General features: G+C 39.9%; 1 protein-coding gene across 1 annotated transcript; it reads right to left on the bottom strand.

Moving 5' to 3' along the window:
- Positions 1–177: 177 nt before the first annotated feature.
- LOC133664364 (sorbitol dehydrogenase-like) lies at positions 178–24453 on the bottom strand. The gene is made up of 9 exons (XM_062068911.1): positions 24133–24453; positions 24006–24039; positions 22668–22832; positions 22432–22591; positions 22216–22334; positions 4196–4261; positions 3927–4105; positions 2098–2219; positions 178–1943 (listed from the first exon to the last, which is right to left on the bottom strand). Exons 1-9 carry the CDS (start codon positions 24340–24342, stop codon positions 1778–1780), a joined length of 1221 nt encoding a protein of 406 aa, XP_061924895.1. The 5' UTR covers positions 24343–24453; the 3' UTR covers positions 178–1777.
- Positions 24454–27936: the final 3483 nt, after the last annotated feature.

Here is a 27936-nt window from a genome sequence, read left to right as displayed (position 1 = left end):
AATTATTGTATAAAATATTCTAGAATGTGTTTGTCTGGATCATTTATTCCAATAACCACCACACAGTTATCTGCTCCTGCATTATTGGAATGTGGAAAAATATATTTTTGAGGTATGCAGAACATAAATATTCACAAGATGAAACATGAGTTAACCATGAAAATAATGCAATTAATCGTGATTAAAATCAATGTCAGCCCTCCTATTTGTATAAACTTGTATAATGTATCAATGGCAAACTAAGAATTCAGCAAAACCTGAGAGTATCACAAAAAAACAACAACAACTCTATGGTTACCTCTGACATGGACTCTCCTAAGCTTCACATATATATTAATTTGGAGGAATCAAACTATTCTTAAAACTACCAACAATTATTTAATTAAGATGATATTATTTTGCTTCTAAAAATGCATAGTTGATGGGATACATGGGTGGGGTTTATGATGTATAAAGAAGATACATTTTACTTAAATACTATACACAAAAAGGGTTCAAATACATTGTTACCATGTCAAGGTTGCAGGAAAATGTGTGTGTTTGTTGTTAAGGGGCCATTGTGCTCATGGCATCATAAAGGCTCCATTAATGCTTACAAGAATAAACAATTTATAAATATGCCACTACAGTAGTCTATTCAGCTCTTTAAGATACAAACCTGAATTGCATTGGAATTAAAGTAATTAAGAATATCTCATGTATACATTTTAGGCACATTTCATGCTGTATTCTACTTCACACAGTCCAAATACAATATGAATAATATTCCAATCAATTACTCCACCCTTGAGTGTGACAGCAATCAAGGCAAAAAATATTGACATGTTAAAGCAATGTGTAATAGAATAATGTTGATGGTATTATTTGGAAGAGGGGGTGTTTATATGGTTTATTGATGGGATACATGGGTGGGGTTTATGATGTATATAGAAAATAAATTTTACTTAAATACTATACACAAAAAGGGTTCAAATACATTGTTACCATGTCAAGGTTGCAGGAAAATGTGTGTGTTTGTTGTTAAGGGGCCATTGTGCTCATGGCATCATAAAGGCTCTATTAATGCTTACAAGAATAAACAATTTATAAATATGCCACTACAGTAGTCTATTCAGCTCTTTAAGATACAAACCTGAATTGCATTGGAATTAAAGTAATTAAGAATATCTCATGTATACATTTTAGGCACATTTCATGCTGTATTCTACTTCACACAGTCCAAATACAATATGAATAATATTCCAATCAATTACTCCACCCTTGAGTGTGACAGCAATCAAGGCAAAAAATATTGACATGTTAAAGCAATGTGTAATAGAATAATGTTGATGGTATTATTTGGAAGAGGGGGTGTTTATATGGTTTATTGCTGCAGGATGCTTTCATTTTGTCATCTTCACAAAGTCCATCCATCCATCTTTTGAACATATTGAACTGCTTTAACCTTTTTTACAAAATGATAAAAATGTAAATGGTTCACTGATTTGTTTGTTTTTTTCAGTAAAATAGTTGGAACGAGTCTTGACAGTTTATGTAGATTGTAATTTGATGCTCTGGTTCCCCCTTCTGGTAACAACTAAGCAATGCAAGTGGCGTCGTACCAAACTAAGTAACATATTTTAAAAAGTGTAAAATCAGTGTTTCAAGACAAAATTTAAAAAAAAAGTCAATCTCACTATTTTTTTCATGATGTAAAATTACATTCAAGGTAATTATTGGTCACATAAAATCCCCCGTTAACTGTCCCCCATAGTTTCACTGCAGTGTGTTGGTTACTTTAAGGGTTCTGGTCATTCTGGTCACACTTCAACATGACCTTTATCCCCAGGCCCTGACGTGTGGTCTCAAAAGCCTGGGCCGCCTGCTCCAGGGGGAAGCGGTGGGTGACCAGAGGCTTCACGTTCACCTTTCCTGATGCCAACATGGCGATTGCCATAGGCCAGCTACAACACAGTAAGCAAGGCATTTGATGGAATATTGGACACACACTCTTTGCCTATTAGTAGTGTGGGATTATTGGAGGCGGTAAAAAATGTTGAGAATTTACACAAGCATCTTCACGACATCATCTGTTTAGGCAGAGAAAAGTTAACGTACGTGTTGCAGTAGCGGAAGACGCCTCTGATATCAACTTCTCTGGTGGCCGCGTTGACAAGAGGAACATTAGTCATTTCGGATCCAAGGCCCACCAGCACCACCACGCCTCCTGAGCGTGTCGCCTGGTACAGCACAGAAAAGCAGTTTACTTGGCAGCCTGCAGCTTGTTTATTAGCCTATGGCACATTCTTAAAATAAAACTTAACACAAATCCAAAAAGAGCTAAAGGGCATTACAAAAAAAGGTGAAATGTTGATAATAATAATGATAAACTTTATGCACCTCACTTTGTCACTTACAACACAAAGCTGACATACCCTAGGCAGTATTTATTTACAATATATACTGTATAACTTCTTACCCTGGATTTCCACTGGATGCGCAAATCAATGTGTAACACCCCCTGTGGAGCGATGCCCTTCCGCATCCCTGTGCTAAATATACGCAGAGTTGCTATTTTTGCCGGTAGTCCGCAACATGGCGGATCAATTTAGCTAAAATCTGCTTGTGCTGGACAGGAAGTCATGAACAAACACAAAATGATTTTATTTTTAAAAACTCAGTTTTCAAGGGGGATCATATTATACACTTGTCAAAGGTTCACAGACGTAAATTCACCTCGTTCACACATTGATTCCGGAGGTTTAAAAATTAAGAATCATATTACAGGCATATCCCTGGCAGCTATATAGGGGCCTATGTCAAATACCAGCTGATATGGAGCCCAGGGAAGCAGGGGAGTGGTTAGCAAGAGTGGAATGAGATGTGTGTGTGTGTACAACGCTCGCCAGGGACGATGTTGTTGCTTGCTACAAAAAAATTAAGTTGTCGTGCAAGGCAAAATTGTCGTCTTTTCCATGAGTCTAGTCAATTGAGTGCCGTCATAGACGCCCACCTGGGAGTATTGATGGACGGCAAAGCTTGAAACGTTCTGCGGGGTAGCTGTTCAGCAGCAACAGAACAGCCATGGGGATTGCCAGACGGCGTAAAGGCAGCATGACAGCGCCGCCACAGAACGGCGCTTTTCCGCAGCCGTTACACATCCAGTGGAAATCCTGGGTCAGCCTACCTACTTTGAATTGTTTTGGAATATTACAAATTGTCGAAATGGCTCTCGGCAGGACAGGTTTGGACACCCCTGGCTTACCTAACCATGGTGATGGATGCTTTATCACTATAAAATAATTTGAATGTAGTCCTGCATCAAAGGTATTGAAGTTAGTGTGATAATAAGTGTATACACTATAGAATCAAATAGATGAAGTGTGAAATTGGTAACAGTAAATAATAATACAGTGGATTGAGTGTGGAACCCGTTTGAGTTGACGCCCCTTGGATTGACTGTCAACATAAGCTGTGGTAGATATAACCGAATACAGATATTGATTGCGGATTTACTTGTGACATTTTCACAGAGCTATAAAGGAGAATGGGTGATAAGAAATGATTTTGTACACACAGAAATCTGTCTTTTGGTCGCTAAAAATCTCAGAAATGTTGTTAGGGACTTTGTAGCGGAAACGGGGATAAAAACGACGTTTGACAAATGACTTGTGGTCCTGTGCTGAAGCTTTAAAAATAAACTTTTGAAAAAACACACAAGCAATAATGACGACGTTGACAATACTATAACGCACGTCAATGGATCCACAAATTGTATGTCGACCACTTTTATGTCGACAAAAGTGGCCGACCATATGTGTCATAAATGTCTGCTCAAGTAATAGGAACAGAGTGGACCGAAACTTGAAGAGTTGGTCAATCTAGACATGTTGTTGACATAAACTCCGGTAGTAATCTACACAAGAAGCAGTACTTGGTGTACTTACATAGATGGCAGTTTGAATACTGCTCTCAACACCACTACATTCAATGGTGATGTGCAGCTGAGCTCCCAGCATGTCCTCGACGCTCTTGGCCAACTGCTTAGGTTCATCCCCTCTCTTCACCACCAACTGGAAGTCGGCACCCAACTCCTTGGCCATGGCCAGACGCTCGGGGAACAGATCTGAGTGTGATAATGTGGCAGTTGGAGAGAAAAAAATTGCTTGGTGTAAGTGTGTTGTTGTTTTTTTGTTACAAGGATGATGGTGTTCACCTGTAATGACAACCTGTGCAGCTCCCATTGCTTTGGCCACAAGCAGACTGACTAAGCCAATTGGTCCTGTAGAATAAGAAAAAACCTAATTAGCACACGAGCACAAGTTTCTCTCTTCAGTAGGGATGTGCTAATCGATCAGCCACCGATCAGCATCGGTTGAAAAAGTATGTGATCGCCATTGCCGATAAATGTCTTTTACTGCTAAACACAAGGACTGTATTTATATGTATTTTTAGTCCCCCAGCAGCAAGCGGCTAGCAACTAATTGTGTGTCCCCATACAGTGTGAAGCCACTCTCATATGATAATAATAATCGCCTTCCTAATGGCATAGAAAACTGTATCAGAGTATCATTATAATGTAACATTATCACTGGAGCACGAGATTAAACATGTTCAGGGTTCCCTTCGTGTAACTGATCGCCATGGCAAGGTAAAATCCACCACACCTTTAAAAATGTGCGTATTTTACATGGAAACAAATTCAAGTAATACATTTTATGAATGGATATATAGCCCATTATTTACACACTATTGACTAGCGGCGCATCAAAAAATTTGGCCACCGAAAAACGTTCTACCTTTAGCAAGACGCACGCGATTCTCTGGAGCAGGGTTGTCAAACTTATATTAGCTCAGGGGCCGCATGGCCAAAAATGTATTCCTATGTAGGCGGGTAAAATCATGGCATAATAACTTAAAAATACAACTACGACAACTTCAGATTGTTTTCTTTGTTTTACTTCTGGCGCAAAATAAAACAAGCACATTCTGAAAATGCACATATCACAAATAATCCTCCAAACCAGTGGTCCCCAACCACCGGGCCCAGAAGAATTTTTGATTTTTATTATTATTATTTTTTTAATATATATATATATTTTTTTTTTTATTAAATCAACATAAAAAACACAAGATACACTTACAATTAGTGCACCAACCCAAAAAACCTGGAAATGTTTCAAACATTGGCGGGGTTTTTGCGTGAGACTGAGCCTGCGCCTTCATTCACCAAGCTGCTGCACGATCACCTGTCTGTGCTTTTAAAAGAGTTCCAGCGCTACTTCCCAACTTCAAAAGACCCACGAACTGCCAAGGAACAGATCCGCGACCCATTTGTCAACAAAGCAGATGATTTCAGCATGTCTGTTCAAGAAGAAGATCAAATGCTGGAGATCGCAAATGACGGCAGCCTTAAAAGTGTATTTCAGACAAAAACTCTGCCTGTTTTCCGGATTAAAGTCATGGCAGAATACGCCGAGATCGCCACCACAGCACTGAAAACACTGTTGCCATTTCCAACATCCTATCTGTTTCTGAAGCGGGATTTTCTGCAGTGACAGCCACCAAAACAAAACAACGTAGCAGACTGGACATAAGCAACACACTTCGGGTGTCTTTGTCTCCCATTACCCCCAGTTGGGACCGTCTCGTTGCAGAGAAACAAGCTCAGGGCTCCCATTGATTTAGCGTTACGGTGAGTTAAAAATCTCATGCGCTTTATATTCGTTTTTAATGTTGTATCTGCATCTTATTTTGAAGGAATGTAAACGTTGCCATAGCAACGAAAATCAGAGCGCGTTTGGGCAGAAGGAGGTGAGGGAGAGCGGAGAGGAGGAGCTTGTGAGTCGACTCGGGCACACAAACATGCAGGAGGCTTATCTGACGGTTCAAACTGACAACTTTATTTCAGCTGTTGAAAAATAACATTCATAATGACAGTAGTGTGGAATTGCTGGTTCTTGTCATTTATATATTTTTCCACATGATTTTTTTATTTATGTAATGGGCAGAGAGGAAGTTACCAGAGACTTTGATGTTATACTCATGTTATGTTGTTGGCGCAATGTGCTAATAAAGGTCCATATGAGTACACAGTGGATTCACGTTTATTATTTTAATTTTTTCATGACAAAAAAATTAATAAAAATAAAAATTATACTTGTTACGTTGTTGGCGTAATGTGCTAATAAAGGTCCATATGAGTATATGAGTACACAGTGGATTCACGTTTATTATTTTACTTTTTCATGAAGAAAAAGTTTGTCCCGCCGGGCCGTGGGACAAATTATCAAGCTTTGACCGGTCCGCAGCTACAAAAAGGTTGGGGCAGCTGCTCTAAACAAAACACTTCAAGTTAGTTGAAAATTCTGAGGAAAAATTGGCGCGGTTTCAAAAACACCATGAAGAACACAATGAATTTAGATTTAATCTCAGTGTATCTACAAAGCAATTAAACTTTAAGTCACAGCCCATCTAGGATTGAACCAAAAACAAAATATAGCATAAATAATAATAAATAAATTAATTAATGGATTAGATTTATATAGCGCTTTTCTAGACACTCAAAGCGCTTCACAGAAAAGTGAGAACCCATCATTCATTCACACCTGGTAGTGGCAAGCTATTTTCGTAGCCACAGCTGCCCTGGGGTAGACTGACAGAAGCGTGGCTGCCAGTTTGCGCCTACGGCCCCTCCGACCACCATCATTCATTCACCAGTGTGAGCGGCACCGGGTGCAAGGGTTAAGTGTCCTGCCCAAGGACACAATGGCAGCGATTTGGATGGTAGGATACATAAAAACTATTTTATGTATCAACTACCTCATTTGTCATTTCCACATATTAGTCCTGTGCTAAATCAACAAACCATACAAACAGAGGTAGAAACTATCATTGAGTATTTATAGAAAAATAAAAGCTGTGCAGTGTGAACAATAAAAAATAAAACATAAAAAAAAAACTTAAAAGACTGACAGTATTGCAGTAAATCACACACTGGTCACTTTCTTTAAGTTTGCAAAAAAGACAATAATTTTCACAGAACTACAGGTATATCAATGTGCAGTGTCTCGTGCAGCATTTGAAAGTGGGGTTATCAATTGATTATTTTACTCCTGTCTGTTTTATGTTGGGTCGAGGGGGAGGAGTTGCAGCCCCGCTTTACCGTGTAACTGTTGCTTGGTATACTTGCTCGCCCTGGTATAAACTATTTGCTTGCCTATCAGAATTACTGGGGATAAGGCGGTGGCTTCTCCAACGACGGCACGCATACAGCCCTGCTTTGCACTCATGCCTGATTCGCCCTGCTCTTAGAGCCAATCATTGTCCTGAAGTTATGGATCTGACTTGCCGACCTCCCTTACCCGGCTTGTTCTAACACACCAAAGGCTGTTTACCAACGAAACCTGCTGGGGATTGGAGATTGTACTCATGTTTCGTCACTAGCTAAATATTACCTTTCTTTTACTTGAAAAAACAACGGCCGCCCTGGCATACAGCCTGTGTTAAAATGTACAATAATATTAGTTATAAAAATAGAGAAAAACAATATAATATAAAAAAAACAATGTTAAAGGCCTACTGAAATGAATTTTTTATTTTTTTTTATTTCGCGATATTGCCATATTTTTGCTGAAAGGATTTAGTATAGAACAACGACGATAAAGATTGCAACTTTTGGTATCTGATAAAAAAAAGGCTTGCCCCTACCGGAAGTAGCGTGACGTAGTCAATTGAACATATACGCAAAGTTCCCTATTGTTTACAATGATGGCCACATGAAGTGAGAGAGATTCGGACCGAGAAAGCGACAATTTCCCCATTAATTTGAGCGAGGATGAAAGATTTGTGGATGAGTAAAGTGCAAGTGAAGGACTAGTGGGGAGTTGAAGCTATTCAGATAGGGAAGATGCTGTGAGAGCCGGGGGTGACCTGATATTCAGCTGGGAATGACTACAACAGTAAATAAACACAAGACATATATATACTCTATTAGCCACAACACAACCAGGCTTATATTTAATATGCCACAAATTAATCCTGCATAAAAACACCTACGTGTTTGTTATGCTAGCTCCTAGCTCCTCTGCTAGCTCCTAGCTTCATAGAACACGCCAATACAATTCAAACACCTGATCAACACACACAATCACTCAGCCCAAAAGACCGTTCACCTAACCCAAGGTTCATAAAGCTTATATATTTTTAAAAAGTTACGTACGTGACGCGCACATACGGTCAAGCTATCAAATGTTTAGCAGCCAAGGCTGCATACTCACGGTACCTGATATTCAGCTGGGAATGACTACAACAGTAAATAAACACAAGACATATATATACTCTATTAGCCACAACACAACCAGGCTTATATTTAATATGCCACAAATTAATCCTGCATAAAAACACCTACGTGTTTGTTATGCTAGCTCCTAGCTCCTATGCTAGCTCCTAGCTCCATAGAACACGCCAATACAATTCAAACACCTGATCAACACACACAATCACTCAGCCCAAAAGACCGTTCACCTAACCCAAGGTTCATAAAGCTTATATATTTTAAAAAAGTTACGTACATACGCAAAAAAAAAGTTGCGCACATACGGTCAAGCGATCAAATGTTTAGAAGCCAAAGCTGCATACTCACAGTAGCACGTCTGCGTCTTTGTCATCCAAATCAAAGTAATCCTGGTAAGAGTCTGTGTTGTCCAAGTTCTCTACAGGCGTCTGTGTATCGAAGTCAAAAGTCCTCCTGGTTAGAGTCTCTGTTATCCGAGTTATTCCATCTTGACTGCATCTTTCGGGAATGTAAACAAAGAAGCGCCGGCTGTGTACTGTTGTTGCTGACTTCGTTCGAAAAATACGTCCATTTCGCACCGACAACTTTCTTCTTTGCTTGCTCAGCTTCTTTCTCCATAATGCAATGAACATGATTGCAACAGATTCACGAACACAGATGTCCAGAATACTGTGGAATTATGAAATGAAAACAGAGCTTTTTCGTATTGGCTTCAATGTGGAAGGCATACCCGTGTTCCCCGGGCTACGTCACGCGCATACGTCATCCTCAGAGGTGTTTCGAACCGGAAGTTTAGCGGCAAATTTAAAATGTCACTTTATAAGTTAACCCGGCCGTATTGGCATGTGTTATAATGTTAAGATTTCATCATTGATATATAAACTATCAGACTGCGTGGTCGGTAGTAGTGGGTTTCAGTAGGCCTTTAATACACATTACTAATAACACAGATTTGTTTTTAAAATGCATGTACATTAATTTAGCCTTCTTTGTAGAAAATGTTTGCATCATCAACGGTTATGCAAATTAAATGATGACATCATACTGACCATGCTCCGAGCCCTGCCACCATGGCGCTACAGGTAATTGGCAAGCTGAGGGAAACCCTGATGTTACACACCGAGGGCAAACCAGGAGCAGACATGTTTATAACTAAGCTAACCGCTAAACTAGCTTAAAAAAAACACAATGTAAGTAACATAAGTAAGTAATTAGGAAAACTTATGGAAGTGTAGATGGGACCACATAGTAGCAGAAAGCAAGCAGATATTAACAGGAAATTAACAAGTAAATTAACAAGTCTAGAGAGAGGATAATATGACAACTGTTGGTGTGTCAGCATTGTCACAGTCAGTACACAATACGTAAAGGGGAGAGCGGATTGATCCATCCATCCATTTTCTACCGCTTGTCCCTTTCGGGGTCGCGGGGGGTGCTGGAGCCTATCTCAGCTGCATTCGGGCGGAAGGCGGTGTACACCCTGGACCTCATCGCAGGGCCAACACAGTTAGACAGACAACATTCACACTCACATTCACACACTAGGGCCAATTTAGTGTTGCCAATCAACCTGTCCCCAGGTGCATGTCTTTGGAGGTATCAGTATATGATTAATACAGGAGTGATTAAATCAATATCGTTATTTTCTCAAAATTATTTTTTGTTAAGGTTTACAAACTCAGGGAATAATTCTCTGGAAATAAAAGACTTTGACAGCAAAAACCAAAGGATTTTAATAAGTAATTGATAGTATTTTTGGCTTTTGTTTAGTTATTATCTACTATTAACTTTGTTTTGATCCAACAATTGTATATAATACAAGGAAATAAAGAACTAGTCTAAATATTGTGTTGATATTGTTAAACTTGTAATATCATACCACATCAATATTTTTAAAATATACAGTTAAAACATGTGATCGTATCGGCCAATCTCAAACATGGATGATTGTTATCGGAATCGGCAGCATAAAACTTGGCACATTCAATATTTAGAGCGGCTTAGCTCATGTGAGAGCACTGATGCGTGCCAAAGCAGGGCCCACTCATCCTCTTTTGGTACAACAGGCAGAGGTAGTCTGGGACCCAGCATGATTCCATGCACATAAACGAGAGGCTGACTTTCGGGACGTGGAACGTCTCTACGCTGGTGGGGAAGGAGCCTGAGCTGATGCGAGAGGTGGAGCGCTACCGGTTGGATCTGGTGGGGCTTACCTCTACACATAGCAAGGGCTCTGAAACCACACTCCTGGACAAGGGATGGACCTTGTTCACTTCTGGAGTTGCTCAGGGTGTGAGGGCCCAGGCGGGTGTGGGGATACTCACGAGTCCCCGGCTGAGTGCCTGTACGTTGGAGTTCACCCCAGTGGACAAGAGGGTCGCCTCCCTTCGCCTTAGGGTTGGAGGGGGGGAAACTCTGACTGTTGTTTGTGCGTACGCACCAAACAAGAGTTCAGAGTATTCTGCCTTCTTGGATACCTTGCATGGGGTCCTGTATGGGGCGCCGGCAAGGGATTCCATAGTCTTGCTGGGGGACTTCAACGCGCACATGGGCAATGACAGTGATACTTCGACTGGCGTGATTGGGAGGAAAGGTCTCCCTGATCTGAACCTGAGTGGTGGATTGTTATTGGACTTCTGTGCTAGTCACGGATTTGCGATAACAAACACCATGTTCAAGCATAAGGATGCTCATTGATGTACCTGGTACCAGAGCACCCTAGGCCAAAGATCAATGATCGATTTTGTAATCGTATCAGCTGATCTGAGGCCGTATGTTTTGGACACTCGGGTGAAGAGAGGGGCTGAACTGTCAACTGATCACCATCTGGTGTTGAGTTGGGTCAGATGGCGGGGGAAATCCTCTGGACAGACCTGGCAAACCCAAGCGTGTAGTGCAGGTGAACTGGGAACGTTCGGAGGAGTCCTCTGTCCGGAAGGACTTCAACTCCAACCTCCGGCGGGACTTCTCTGCCATCCCTGTGGAGGTTGGGGACATTGAACAGGAATGGGAAATGTTCAAAGCCTCTATTGCTAAAGCTGCAGCTGCGAGCTGTTGCCAGAAGGTCTTAGGTGCCTCAAGGGGCGGTAACCCTTGAACACCCTGGTGGACAGTGGTAGTCAGGGAATACGTCCGACTGAAGAAGGAGTCCTACCGGGGTATGTTATCCCAGGGGACTCCGGAGGCAGTTGCAAGGTACCGACAGGCCCGAAGGGCAGCGGCTGTGGCTGTGGACGAGGCTAAGCAGAGGGTGTGGGAGCAGTTCGGGGAATCCATGGAGAAGGACTATCGGGCGGCACCAAAGCTGTTCTGGAAGACCATACGGCACCTCAGGAGGGGGAAGCAGGGAACCATCCAAGCTGTGTACGGCAAGTAAGGCTGCAGCTAACGATTATTTTTCTATCGATTAATCTATAGATTATTTTTTTCGATTAATCGGTTAATCTATAGATTATTTTTTCGATTCATCTATAGATTATTTTTCCTTTTACCGATTATTTTTTATTTTATTTTATTTAAAATGAAGATGAAAAAATAAAAGTAGGCCAGTTTTTTCAAAAGGCATGGCTTTTATTTACAAAAAAAAAAAAGTATGGCCATTCAGTCAACATTGACAACAACATGACAAAATATTCTGTAACCATGTAAACATTTAAAACTTTTAACATTTAACAAAATTAAAAGTAGCTTATTTGCTTTTTAATGTGCAAATATAAAAGTAAACATCCAGTGCAAATCTTAAGCATTTCAAAAGTAAAAGTATTGCTTATTTTGCTTTAAAATGTGCAAAAATAAAGATAAACATCCAATACAAAAAAGTGCAAAACGAAATATTTCTGTAACAGTGTAAACATTTCAACAAAAGTGAAAGTATTGCTTATTTGCTAAAATGTGCAAAAATAAAGATAAACATCAATACAAAAAAGTGCAAAACGAAATATTCTGGAGCACTGTAAACATTAAGTATTGCTTTTAAAATGTGCAAAATAAACATCCAGTCCAACACAGTACACAATAACCAATTCTACTCATTCCAGTGAGTGACTAACAGTTGTAATGAAGAAAGGTTAGCATGTCTACTTGCTTTGCTTCTTTTCTTGTTTACAATATTCCCAGCAGCTGAAAATAGGCGCTCAGAAGGGGTCGATGTGGCTGGAACTGAGAGCTAATTAGCCTTCACCTGAAGCCAGGACTGCGAGTGAGCTGAGCTGCAGTTTAAGTTTCTAGTAGGTCAACGGGCTCATAGTGATGTTACTAGTAGTTGACTGGGAGGTGTTTATTATCATTTGGGGAGAGTCCGCTGCCTGATGCTCACCTGCTAAACACCTATCTGCTCCACGCTGAAGCGCTGACTACATGCGCTCTGAATACGCACTGCTGATTGGCTGATAATGCTTCGTGTGTACCAATCAGATGGTTGTGTGGGTGGGACAATGCTGCGTGTGTACCAATCAGATGGTTGTGTGGGTGGGACAATGCTGCGTGTGTACCAATCAGATGGTTGTATGGGTGGGACAATGCTGCGTGTGTACCAATCAGATGGTTGTGTGGGTGGGACAATGCTGCGTGCTGAGACAGAGGCAGCCGCAGAAGGAGCAAAGCAACTTGTTAAGACTTTAGCAGCTAAAGTTAGCTTTAGCTTAGAAACTCGTTCGGTACACCCCCGTACCGAACCGAAAGCCCCGTACCGAAACGGTTCAATACAAAACACATAACGTTACACCCCTAGCAGATACAAATGACACATTCATGTTTTTGTGTAATGATGACAACGTATGCTAACGCGGACGATTGACTAGTTGATGGTTGATGGTTTTCTTTTCAAATGTTCGTTCATAGCCGTTGTGCTGCTATGATAGGACATTTACGCTCGGCACTGTGCATACAACAACATTATTAGGCTGTGTATTGAAATACTCCCACACTTTTGACGACTTTTGGCGTGCGTTTTTCCCCTCGCTCGCACAGTCTGCTTTGCGCTCCGCCATGACGGTAGTGTGACGTAATTATGCGACGCGTCGACGCACAAAAACGGCGTCGACGTATTTACATAACCGATGACGTCGACTACGTCGACGCGTCGTTTCAGCCTTAACGGCAAGGATGGGACTTTGCTGACTTCAAATGAGGAAGTCGTAGGGCGTTGGAAAGAGCACTTTGAGGAACTCCTGAACCCAAATACATCAGACACACCCTCCCTGACAGGAGCAGGGCCTAAGGATGATGGGGGATCAATGTCAATCTCTCGGACTGAAGTCACTGAGGTAGTTAGACAACTCCACAGTGGCAAAGCTCCGGGGGTTGACGAGATCTGTCCAGAAATGCTGAAGGCTCTGAGTGTTGATGGGCTGTCTTGGTTGATACGCCTTTTCAACATTGCGTGGAAGTCTGGGACAGTGCAGAGGGAGTGGCAGACTGCGGTGGTAGTTCCCCTTTTCAAAAAGGGGGACCAGAGGGTGTGTGCTAATTACAGGGGTATCACACTACTCAGCCTCCCTGGGAAAGTTTACGCCAAGGTACTGGAAAGGAGGGTCCGGCCGATAGTCGAACCTCAGATTCTAGAGGAGCAATGTGGATTCCGTCCTGGTCGTGGAACAACTGACCAGCTCTTTACTCTTGCGGGAATCCTGGAGAAGGCCTGGGAGTATGCCTATCCAGTCTACATGTGCTTTGTGGATTTGGAGAAGGCGTATGACCGGGTCCCCCGGGAGATCTTGTGGGAGGTGCTGAGGGAGTACGGAGTAAGGGGAACCCTGCTGAGGGCCATCCAATCTCTGTACAACCAAAGCGAGAGTTGTGTTCGGGTGCTTGGATGTAAGTCGGATCCGTTCCAGTGGGGGTTGGTCTTCGCCAGGGCTGCGCTCTGTCACCTATCCTGTTTGTGATTTTCATGGACAGGATTTCTAGGCAGAGTCGTGGCCCTGGCAGAGAGGGTATACGTCTCGGAGGGCTAACGGTTGCGTCACTGCTGTTTGCAGATGATGTGGTCCTGATGGCACCTTCGGTTCGTGACCTTCAGCTCTCCCTGGATCGGTTCGCAGCAGAGTGTTCAGCGGCTGGAATGAGGATCAGCATCTCCAAATCTGAGGCCATGGTTCTCAGCAGGAAACCGATGGTTTGTACAGTCCAGGTAGAGGACGAGACTCTGTCCCAAGTGGAGGAGTTTAAGTATCTCGGGGTCTTGTTCACGAGTGAAGGAAAGATGGAGAAGGAAATCAGCCGGAGAATTGGAGCAGCTGGGGCAGTCTCTCTGCCGCACTGTTGTGACGAAACGAGAGCTGAGCCAGAAGACAAAGCTCTCTGTCTACCGAGTAATCTACATTCCTACTCTCACCTATGGTCATGAAGTGTGGGTCATGACCGAAAGAATAAAATTGCGGATACAAGCGGCCGAAATGAGTTTCCTCAGAAGGGTGGCTGGCATCTCCCTTAGAGATAGGGTGAGAAGTTCAGTCACCCGAGAGAGACTCGGAGTAGAGCCGCTGCTCCTTCGCTTGGAAGGAGCCAGCTTAGGTGGTTTGGGCATCTCGTGCGGATGCCTCACGAGCGTCTCCCTAGGGGTCCTCGTTGCACGTCCCATTGTGAAGTGACCCCGCGGCAGGCCAAGGACCAGATGGGGGGATTACATCTCCTCTCTGGCCTGGGAACGCTTCGGGATTCCCCAGGAGGAAGTTGCTAATGTTGCTCTGGAGAGGGAAGTCTGGGGGTCTCTGCTGGAGCTGTTGTTCCCGCGACCCGATTCCAGATAAGCGGTTGAAGATGGACGGATGAAGTGTTCCGAATGAAACAGGAACTATTACACAAAGTCGGATAAATTGCAGTAAAACAACAGAACAGAAATAATGGGACATGCAAATGGGAGGGGGCACGAATGCACAGGACTAGCAATGGCCAGGAGATGGAGGGGGAATGGTGCAAGAGTTACTCACGGCACAAATAGCCTAGTGCAGGTGTTTCAAAGTACAGTCTAAATGTGCGCCCACCTCGTACCCTACATAGTGGCAATCTTGAATCCCATGAGACAGAACACATAAACATGTACCAGGTAGGTAAACACGCACACAGGGCAACTACTACTACTAGTGGAGGATAATAAATAACTAAGTTAACTCTAATCATGTACTTTAAACAGCTACAGTAGTAATAGCTTGTGCAGCTGCAGTGTTGACATAGTTGACTTTTATTTACGTTCATTTACGAGTTAGACTGCATAAAAAAAGAAAAACATACTGGAAGTGTGCTGGCAAGCTCGGCCCCCTCAAATCAACGTTTTTATAGTTGAGAAAGTACATTTTAACATACTCACAAAATTAAAAGTTGACAAAATTATTGGCAGTAGCGGAGAAATCCGCTGAAAAAGGGACACGGTAAACTAATATCTTCTCTCATCTCTGTCCCATGGCTGTGTCAGGCTTCGCGAGTCCGCGGAAACACAGACCCCTCCCCTCAGCCCCGACGACTAAAACGATACGAAAATGTTGTCAGAAATTAAATCCAACCAGATTTAATTTTGTCTTGTAGATGGGTGGGACAAGTTCGAAATGTATCCTATTATAGTTCTTTAATAGTGTACATATATGAAAGAGTGTGTGGGTTAGCCAATTAGATGCTTTTCCTTGAGAGACGAGGAAGTTGAATTTCTCACCGGCGACGCCAAAACAAAAATGTGTGTATTGAACGTGTTCTACATCATAATATGTGTACACCTGGGAGAAAGTGAAGCGGACACATTTTATTTTTGACGCTCTATGACGCTCTCTTACAGCGGAGCCAATGGGAGCTCCACTATTCCGCCCATGAAATCGGATAAATAACCAATCAAAACGCCCTGACAATACTCAATTTACATTTTGTGACTTGAATATTAACCAAGTATTAGTGGTATTATTGTTCGAAACGATAACGCAGACAAACTATTTATAGCGGCGCCGTGATCACTTTTGTGCCTATGTTTATATCATCGAGTGATCTGCTGCTTCTTCACTTCCTTGCTCCCTCTATGTTTATTCTAGATCAGGGGTCACCAACCTTTTTCAAACCAAGAGCTACTTCTTGGGTACTGATTAATGCGAAGGGCTACCAGTTTGATACACACTTAAATAAATTGCCAGAAATAGCCAATTTGCTCAATTTACTTTTAACTCTGTTATTATTAATAATTAATGATATTTATCTTTGTGGAAACACTGATCATCTTAATGATTTCTCACAATAAATATACATAGAAACAGATAAATATCAATATGCAACACTTTTTTATATTTTCTCTAAGTGCACATTTTCAAATTGAACATTTTCAAATGATCACTTCTAAGACAGTCTTGTGAAATCACAATATCCCATTTTAACTAGCTAGCCACTAACATTTTTGAACAAATCATGAATTACTTTGCACCATGTTTGTACAAATAATAACTCATGTAAAATACAAAAGTCAACTCTCAAATGTTTAAATAAATCATGTCATACTTTGAACTGGACACCAAATCTGTTATCTGTTTCTTTGTCAGTTAGTGAAGACCAAGTCTTTAAAATATTTTCTTGGATTTTTAATTTTTTTTTGAGTTTAGTATCTCTTAGAATTAAAATGTCGAGCAAAGCGAGACCAGCTTGCTAGTAAATAAATAACATTTAAAAAAAATAGAGGTAGCTCACTGGTAAGTGCTTGTCAAGTGGTTTGCTTTTTTCATTGTGCTTATTCCACACTTGAAGGGATGTACCAATGCTGAATGTGGCTTCTGGATTTCACTCAAAAGACCAGACCGTAGTTACTTTTTTCCTTTTATTTTCCTTTAGTTTGCAAAAGTTTTTCCAACGAAGAAACAGCTTCTTTTTTCTTCTTTAGTCTTTTTAGCAGTCTTTAGCAGTGTTAGTAGACTTTAGTTTCTTAAGCGGTCATTAGCTGTCTTTAGTAGCCTTTAGCTTCTTTAGTAGGTGAAAAACCTTTAAGGACAAAACACCATAAGATTAACATACTGTAAAAAAATCAATCAATTATCAATCCCATAATTTACAATTATTAATTAGGCTATCAAACACTTAACAATTAAACAAGTGCAAGAAAATGGATTAATATTTTCCTTTTAAGTTAATTCAGATTTTAAATAAATTGTCTCAACATAAATGCACCAAGATACATATAAAATACATTTAACACCAGAAACACAATAGATAAATGCAGCAGAAAACCCAATATGCAAATACATAAATACCTAACCAATTAACCACCTATTTTAGATACATATTTAAAATCCATATCCAATATAAATATATTATTAATTTAGCAGTGAAACACTCAATCCTAAACGCTGTCTACTGGTAGAAAAATACCCCTTTTCTATGCCCTCACTAGCAGCCAATGATCCAACACAGTTAAATCCAACACTTTAAGTTGAGCGACTTCACCCTCCTGATGAAGCAAACTGCTCCAACATTTATCAAACTAAGCAAAGAATCACAACACTTCCTTACTAAACAACAGTTACACAAAACACTGTGTGTATTTAGCGTCCAGACTAAGCACGCTACATGCACACAACTCTCCCATCTCACCTGCCAACAGGTGCGCCACACCCACAAAGAGAAATAAAGTGCAATCTTACCGGCTGTCCATTCAGCTTTTGGTTTTGGTACACTTTTGGCACAACTCTGTGTTATCTGTAATGAACCAAACCTTTCTCCACTCTGCGCGGGCGTCTTTTGTACTCCTTGATTGGACACAGCTGTCTAATTACCGGGCTCGCGCACCAGCAGACGAGACGGGAGCGCGCCGCGTTATACCTGCGCGTGAATGTAAACTGAATGCCGAATTATATACATTTCCTGGGGTTGCCTAGGTGAATAGGGATGTGGAAGTGCTCTAAAATAAAATATGATTTTATTAAGTGGGGTTTGGCTGGTTGCCAAGCAGCCGCAGTTACCCGCTCGCGCATCAGCTGACGAGACAGCTGTTCGCTGCTACAGTGCTGCTATTTGAGCTATTTTTAGAACAGGCCAGCGGGCTACTCATCTGGTCCTTACGGGCTACCTGGTGCCCGCGGGCACCGCGTTGGTGACCCCTGTTCTAGATCATAAATCATACATCTCACCTGCACAGAAGAAGTGTAAGTATGTATTCCAACATGTTGGGACACTTTAACAGCCATATAGGACCTGGAACTAGTGAGAACAACACAAAAAGTGCTTGTGCAGTTACCCTTTAAAATAAATGTTGTTGAATACTTTATTTTACTTTTATTTTTTTGTTTCCCCCCTGAAGGATTTCCACTTTATTGTGGTCAAGGGGCTGCCTACCTCAGTGACTTCAAGAGCTATACCACCTGTACACCCAAATTGTACAGGTGTGAAGGTAGGGGCCTGACAAAATGCAATCCACTTTTTCAGGTTGGAGTTTGACACATAGCTAACAACCAAATCCAATGAAGAAGGCAATGTTACTACACTGTATTAGCACAGAAAAAAGTTGTCTGTGCTACTAGTAGGTGTCTACTAGTAGTAGTGCACTTCATTCACGAACCATGTTACACAAAAGATACGTTAGAATAATACATAATGTTGAATATAGAGAACATACAAACCCTATATTTATTGAATCAAAAATATTGAAGTTCCACGATTAGGTACATTTGCAAACAGCTAAAATTATGTACAAAGCAAACTAAAACCTGCTACCCAAGAATGTACAACAATTATTCTCAACAAAAGAGGAGAAATATAATCTTAGAGGAAAAACTAACTTAAAACATTTGTATGCACACTTAAGACCTTTAGCATATCAGTATGTGGAATTCAATTATGGAATGGATTAAGCAAAGAAGTTAAGCAATGTACTATTATTAGGGCTATGAATCTTTGGGTGTCCCACGATTCGATTCAATATCGATTCTTGGGGTCACGATTCGATTCAAAATCGATTTTTTTCCCGATTCAAAAGGATTCTCTATTCATTCAATACATAGGATTTCAGCAGGATCTACCCCAGTCTGCTGACATGCAAGCAGAGTAGTAGATTTTTGTAAAAAGCTTTTATAATTGTAAAGGACAATGTTTTATCAACTGATTACAATATTGTAAATTTGTTTTAACTATTAAATGAACCAAAAATATGACTTATTTTATATTTGTGAAAATATTGGACACAGTGTGTTGTCAAGCTTATGAGATGCGATGCAAGTGTAAGCCACTGTGACACTAGTTCTTTTTTTTAATATATATAAATGTCTAATGATAATGTCAATGAGGGATTTTTAATCACTGCTATGTTGAAATTGTAACTAATATTGATACTGTTGTTGATAATATTCATTTTTGTTTCACTACTTTTGGTTTGTTCTGTGTCATGTTTGTGTCTCCTCTCAATTGCTCTGTTTATTGCTGTTCTGAGTGTTGCTGGGTCAGGTTTGGTTTTGGAATTGGATTGCATTGTTATGGTATTATTACTGTGTATTGTTTTGCTGGATTGATTAATTAAAAAAATAAAAAAAATAAAAAAATAAAAAATAACATAAAATACATTTTAAAAAACAAAAAACGATTTTTTTAAAATGAGAATCGATTCGGAATCGCACAATGTGAGAATCGCGATTTGAATTTGAATCGATTTTTTCCCACACCCCTAACTATTATGATCCAGTTTAAGAGGCTGTTCAAATTAAAAGTGCTTCCAAAAAACAAGGAAGAACTGTGGGAAATACCTTCAACCTTTTTGAAAACTAGTTATTCTTCATTTCAGTAGGTTAATTATGACCGACTTAATTATCTATTGAGTGAACTGCTGTACTAATCATTCACTGATGTAATTGTGTTACAGAAAGAAGACCGTGAATGAGCATATGCATTTGTAAATGCTCTTTAGTGGGAAATAGGTAGGATTAATTAAGCTTTGCTTCTTCCTACTCCTTTTCAGGCATGATGTAAATAGAAATTATATGAAATTATGTGTGATGTATTATATTGTACAAAAAGTAGCCCTGTGTGTGTTAAGTTGCTGCGTGATGGTTATAGCGCCATTTATTGTATGATGAGTCAGACTGTTTCTGTTAACAAGTTATTTGCGAGTCTCCTTTTGGCTAATGCCTGCCCAAAGAAACTGCTACTTCCTTTAAAGGCCTACTGAAATGAATTTTTTTTATTTAAACGGGGATAGCAGATCTATTCTATGTGTCATACTTGATCATTTCGCGATATTGCCATATTTTTGCTGAAAGGATTTAGTATAGAACAACGACGATAAAGATTGCAACTTTTGGTATCTGATAAAAAAAAGGCTTGCCCCTACCGGAAGTAGCGTGACGTAGTCAGTTGAACATATACGCAAAGTTCCCTATTGTTTACAATGATGGCCGCATGAAGTGAGAGAGATTCGGACCGAGAAAGCGACAATTTCCCCATTAATTTGAGCGAGGATGAAAGATTTGTGGATGAGTAAAGTGCAAGTGAAGGACTAGTGGGGAGTTGAAGCTATTCATATAGGGAAGATGCTGTGAGAGCCGGGGGTGACCTGATATTCAGCTGGGAATGACTACAACAGTAAATAAACACAAGACATATATATACTCTATTAGCCACAACACAACCAGGCTTATATTTAATATGCCACAAATTAATCCTGCATAAAAACACCTGCGTGTTTGTTACGCTAGCTCCTAGCTCCTCTGTTAGCTCCTAGCTCCATAAAACACGCCAATACAATTCAAACACCTGATCAACACACACAATCACTCAGCCCAAAAGACCGTTCACCTAACCCAAGGTTCATAAAGCTTATATATTTTTTAAAAGTTACGTACGTGACGCGCACATACGGTCAAGCTCTCAAATGTTTAGCAGCCAAGGCTGCATACTCACGGTACCTGATATTCAGCTGGGAATGACTACAACAGTAAATAAACACAATACATATATATACTCTATTAGCCACAACACAACCAGGCTTATATTTAATATGCCACAAATTAATCCTGCATAAAAACACCTGCGTGTTTGTTATGCTAGCTCCTAGCTCCTATGCTAGCTCCTAGCTCCATAGAACACGCCAATACAATTCAAACACCTGATCAACACACACAATCACTCAGCCCAAAAGACCGTTCACCTAACCCAAGCTTCATAAAGCTTATATATTTTTAAAAAGTTACGTACATACGCAAAAAAAAGTTGCGTACATACGGTCAAGCGATCAAATGTTTAGAAGCCAAAGCTGCATACTCACAGTAGCACGTCTGCGTCTTTGTCATCCAAATCAAAGTAATCCTGGTAAGAGTCTGTGTTGTCCCAGTTCTCTACAGGCGTCTGTGTATCGAGGTCAAAAGTCCTCCTGGTTAGAGTCTCTGTTATCCGAGTTCTTCCATCTTGACTGCATCTTTCGGGAATGTAAACAAAGAAGCGCCGGCTGTGTACTGTTGTGGCTGACTACGTTCGAAAAATACGTCCATTTCGCACCGACAACTTTCTTCTTTGCTTGCTCAGCTTCCTTCTCCATAATGCAATGAACATGATTGAAACAGATTCACGAACACAGATGTCCAGAATACTGTGGAATTATGAAATGAAAACAGAGCTTTTTCGTATTGGCTTCAATGTGGAAGGCATACCCGTGTTCGCCGGTCTACGTCACGCGCATACGTCATCCTCAGAGGCGTTTCGAACCGGAAGTTTAGCGGCAAATTTAAAATGTCACTTTATAAGTTAACCCGGCCGTATTGGCATGTGTTATAATGTTAAGATTTCATCATTGATATATAAACTATCAGACTGCGTGGTCGGTAGTAGTGGGTTTCAGTAGGCCTTTAAGCATTTATTTTTTAATAACCCCCACTAAATGTCAAACTGGATTCCTTACAAGTGCTGAGATGATCCAGTCAAATTGCCCTACCCTACGCTACGGGGATGGACTATTGCCAGAAAAACTATTGAGTGACTTGTTTTGATGATTGTTGTACCTGCGCCACAGACGAGTACGGTACTGCCGAGGGTCACGCCGGCCCTGCGACATGCGTGGATGCCCACAGACAGCGGTTCGATCAGAGCACCCTCCTCAAATGTCACATTATCAGGCAACCTGAAGAGGAGAAAAAAAAGGAGGATGTGTGGAAAAGATTAAGTAATAGTGTTGCATTTAGACCACAGGAGCATTGTTAGGCCATTTTAGCGGTTACTTGTAACAGAAGTTGGCATTGTGTGTGTAGTATCTGCACAGGTTGCCATCATCGGGCGGGGTGGCACAGAAAAAGATGGTGGGAGATAAATTGTAGCGTCCATTTTTGAAAAACTCATCCGTCTCTCTGGGCACACCTGGCTCGATGGCAACTCGGTCGCCTGAAATATAATGAAGATGACAAATAGAGGTGTGTGGCGTTACACAGAATTTGCAAGAGTATTCCAGCTCACTCACCCACTTGAAGGTGTTTGACCGCCGAGCCGACTTTTATCACCCGACCTGCTGCTTCGTGTCCCAACACCATCGGCTTTGTGAGCACAAAGTCTCCGATTCTGCCGTGCTGCCAGTAGTGGACGTCTGAGCCGCAGATGCCAACAGAGTGCATCTGAAGCAAAACCTCTGAAGTCAAACCACAAAACCGCCATTGTTAGGATCGTTACAGTATACAGTATTGTGCAAGTGCAACCTCTAAATGCGAACTAATAGGTATTTAGCCAAACCTTTTACAGAAAAAATATGAATTAAATGTTGTACAAAGCGGGACGCTATTTGTGGAAATGTCCACAATCCGGTTAGGATCACTGGATTAACTTTGTTTTGCTTTTCCATTGTTTTTGTGTGGCTAATTCTTCAAAGAGAAATACAGTCATCCCTCATTTCCATCTATCCATTTTCTACCGCTTGTCCCGTTCGGGGTTGCTGTAGCCTATCTCAGCTGCATTCGGGCAGAAGGCGGGGTACACCCTGGACAAGTCACCACCTCATCGCAGGGCCAACACAGATAGACAGACAACACTCACACTCACATTCACACACTAGGGCCAATTTAGTGTTGCCAATCAACCTATCATTTATTGCTGTTAATTGGATCCAGGCATGACCACAATACATTCATTTCATCAAAGTTAAATAATTTCACAGCTAAAGAATAAAAAACTGTTTACGGTCTTTTAAATAAGGTTTTCACAATTATGAAAGCCCTCTACAAATTAAATTGCATCCATTATTCACCTTCACAGTCTTTTATTTCAATACAGTAATGCTGCTTGAGGCTGAGCCAATCAGTGGTGATGATATTGAACCGCACGCTCTGATTGGTTTGGTCTCCCCTCATGGCCATAGTACTGTTGTATTTGTATATTATTAGATTATTTAGCCTTTTGTATGATTGAAATTACTTAATTTAGACTTTAAACACATCCCCAAAAAATATGTGCTGTAATGAAGCTGCACAATTTGAAGCATGATGTGGCAAGAAACAATATACAGAATCAAGAAGCAACAGTTTGACCCTGGAACAGATCATTTAAATTCCCAGTAATTGTCAGTAATAGATGGAAAAGTGCATGCAGCTGCTTCTCCCGACTAGTTAACTCCTTTTTGGACAGGTTGACTTGTATAAATGTAACATAATGACTGACAATATTAAAAAGTATGTCTAAAACAACTAAAACATCGACCGTGAATATGTATTTCCAAATAAACATGTTGAAAGTCAGAATTTTGGTGACGTGTGAGTGGTAAACTACCGTCAGAAAGAAGGTTAATGAAAAAAATAAGTGTAATTCGTACCATTTGGCCCTGGCTTGGGGACAGGTCGCGTTTCCTGGGGACAAAAGCAAATATTTATCGATCCCCTGACTGAGTTCACATACACACCTAAATTACAATATTCGTTATTTTTAATGTGGGAGCGTACCAGTCTCAGGTCTCCCTTAGAATGTAGCACCGCGGAGAGATTGTTCAACTCCATGACAGTCGTCAAAAGCGTGGAAAGAAGCGAAGTTGAAGAGAGTGGATGTGCTGCTGTGTTACTAATGTCATGCTGCTGGGTGTCAAAGTACATCCCAGGCCTGTTTGGTGGGTTGGTACCATAACAAATACGCCATTGGTTAAACCTGCTCGGCATAGTCCACTCATTAGGGGTGCACGACTTTGTGTGTTAAAGAAAAGGCGCTTTCAAAATCACATAGACTTAAACAAGGTCACTATACACTCATATCTTATTTGCTAATAGAACATTTTCTTATATATCATGAAATCAATACCAGTTTTATCTCGATGCTGTTCGATATACTTACTAATACTCCCCCAAAAAATGGGGTTGGGTTATCGCGTCCAGTCGGACCACACCAGACTTTCGACGAGGTAGATAAACTATATATTAAAAAAATTAAAAATATATAGTATTTTTTTTTTTTTTTACACTTTATCAAATAACCAACAAATATTTTTGTCACCTGCATGAAATATTATAGAACCCAATAACGCATTACATAAATAGCAGTCCAAATGTTGTCCACACTTAGGTATTCTGATTGGCTGAAATTAGTACACGTGACGCACCTACCACTTCCGCATGATCCATGGAATCTCTCTTGAATAAACATCCCTGACTAAACCGTCAGATATTCTCATTCATTCGGGTCACTGGAGTCTCATGTTGAGATAGATCGCAACTGGACTTCAGTTCAGTTTGTCCTAAAATACGTTTTCCTCTCATCTGTGACTAGATTTTGCTATTATCTTTATGTGTATATATGGTCAACATACTATACATCCATCCATCCATTTTATACCGCTTGTGCCTCTTTGGGTTTTATCGACATATTTTTTATTGTTATTTTAAAAAAAATAGATATACAATACACAAAAAGTATAATTTCATATAGTGAAAACAAATTTGTTTTAACCCTAGGGGACTAAGGTTGAATTTGTTGTCCTTTCAGTACATTTTTGGCCATATTTTATGTTAAAAATGTATATTAGAAAGGGTTTTTTACTTAGGCTATTGAACAATACCGCAAAGCCAAACAGGAAAGGCATACATTTTTTTTATATTTAAATAGTTGTTATCTTAAATCTCTCAATCAACTTCAGCCCCACATAAAAATACCAAACATGAATTTTTTTTTTTTTTTTATTGTACTTTTTATTTTGACCCTTTCAAGGCCTTTTGCTCAAATGCCACCCATGCATCCATTCCATCCATTAATTTAGTTTACATTTGCAAAACACAAGTTATTTTACTAATTTAAACCTGTGGCATTATCTGATCTAAATAAAATTAAAACGCATTACATGTTTGATATTTTTCTTTAGGACTAAAGTTTTTAAAAAGATTTGAGCAAAAAAAGTAAAACAAAAATATAAAAACATTTTTTTTAAACGTTTTATGCCCTTCAAAAACGTGTGGACTTGTTTGGACTTGGACCTGTTTGGCTTTGAAGGTAATTAAAATGGAATGCCCCAGAGAATTAAATGTTGGTTTTGTCTGCAAGCACATCCCACACGTATGTGAGTAAAATAAATATGCCCAAGTTACAGTGACAGAAAAAATACTATTTGTTAACCACCACCATGAATCAATAAATGAAAAACACAAAACAAGAAAAGTAGAGTTATCCTTGTCACATTTATATATATCAAAAATGTACCCACTTTTTATAACAAAATGCAGTCTGCTGACACCTTCATAAACAAAGACAATTTCATGAATGAATCAATTACTTAAAAATATACTTTACTTAACTACTACTAATAAATGATTAAATCAAAGTGGCTAAAGTAATAATATTGATTTACTAGTACATTATAATGAATATAAATAATAGATTACAAATAGCGTCTTGTCAGTGCGTTACACTGAGTGCAACGGAAATCACTGGGGTGATAGTAATGTAGCTCACGTGAACATTTTTGCTGGTTGTCCATGCTGATGAATCCTTAAGTGAAAATAGAGGACACATTATTAGATAAATATACACTTTGCCAGTCCAAAAAGAGTGAAAAAAAAGTGTGAATGATAAATGTTTCACCTGGGAGAATGTTACTAAGAGGATCCTCACAACACAGTGCTGATGCAATTAATGGTTCAGTCCTGCTGGAAGGAAAGGAACTACAGTATATATATTTTTTAATGCAGTGTGTTTTGTTTTACAGTTATATGCAAACACACCTGTCAATGCCACACTTTGCTTCTGCCTGGTCGGTAAAACTTTCCTGACAACACAGTGAGCCAGACAGCAGTAACTAGTGATTGACTGTTAATAGGTTCAAAATAAGGACGTGCTGATCAATCGGCCACCGATCGTTATTGGCCAATTTTTGTGAAAAAGTATGTGATTGGCCGCAGCCCGTTAATGCCTTTTAATGCCAATCATAGGCGTCGATCCTCTCTGGCTGACAAGTGGCTAGAAGCTAATTAGGGATCTCCACACACAATGTGAAGCAGCTACCCTTAACTAATAATAATCACCTCCATTGTGGCAAATAACTGAATTACTTAGCATCTTAATTATCATTATCAAGTATTACTCTCACTGGAGGTCGAGGCTAAACATGTTTAAAACACTGAAAGAAAGCCAGGAGAGAGGCATGCTCATAGCTCAGCTCGCCGCTAAGCTATCTTTAAGTACTTAATAAACACTAAGAAGTGTAGACGGAACCACATTGCAGCAGAAACTAAATATCTATTAACCGGAAAATAATTAGTAGATTAATAAGTGTATAGAAAGAGAATATTATAACAACAGTTGTTGGTGTGTCAGCATTGTCACAGTTAGTACAAGACATGTAAGAGGAGGATCGGATCGACCCATACATTTGTGGTGTCGATATTAAGGGCAGTGTCAGTGGTATATGATCCATACTGAATCATCAGATCGATATATATACAAATTAATTCTCTGGACACAGGATGGCAAAACCAAACGGTTTAGCAGATAGTAGTTGTTACTTTTGTTTAGTTGTTGTGTACTATTGAATTTGTTTTGCTCAACCAATTGTATGTAATGAAAGAAAAATAAGGAACTCATTTAAATATTGTGTTGATATTGTTAAATGTTCAATAGCACTCACCATAAATAAATAGAAAAATGTTTAGGTAATATGTGATTGGTATCGGCCGATCTCTTTCATGTATGATCGGTATCAGAACTGGCTGCATAAAACCTTAATCAGAACATACCAAATTAAAACACACTGTCTTCATTATGTGTCATCAATCATACCCGTGCGCCTGGCTGGTCCTCTTCACACTCCCAAATAAACCTCCCAATCACTTTTCTCACTGCTGAAGTTACAATCAAAGAATACATGATTACTTACAGTATAGGTAGTATATTCATGTATTATTTAAAGAAGTTATTGTGCTTGTCCTTAGGTGTAAATTTAAGTGTGACTGCATTTTTGTAATGGTTGGCAGAGTGATCCAAATATCATCAATATCAATGGCTGTATCCGCATCGGCTCAACACTAGCATGATTGGAATGAGATGGATACTTCCTAGTTATCGTCTATGTTTTACGCTTTGTTATTCCTGTGTTTTTTTATATTGCTGCATTGTTGGTAGTTATATTTATAACTGAGTGAAAAAAGCCAAATAATTTAAAGAATTAATTTATGCATTTGTTTTGTTTCATTCCACTCATGATTTTATTTTTCTCAAACAATGTCATGTAATGAAAGGCAACAAGGTATTAATTGTATCAATGTTTCTAA

The sequence above is a fragment of the Entelurus aequoreus genome, linkage group LG02, assembly GCF_033978785.1.
Source record: "Entelurus aequoreus isolate RoL-2023_Sb linkage group LG02, RoL_Eaeq_v1.1, whole genome shotgun sequence".
NCBI classification, from domain to species: Eukaryota; Metazoa; Chordata; class Actinopteri; order Syngnathiformes; family Syngnathidae; genus Entelurus; species Entelurus aequoreus.
This window is presented reverse-complemented; position numbering and strand designations above follow the sequence as displayed.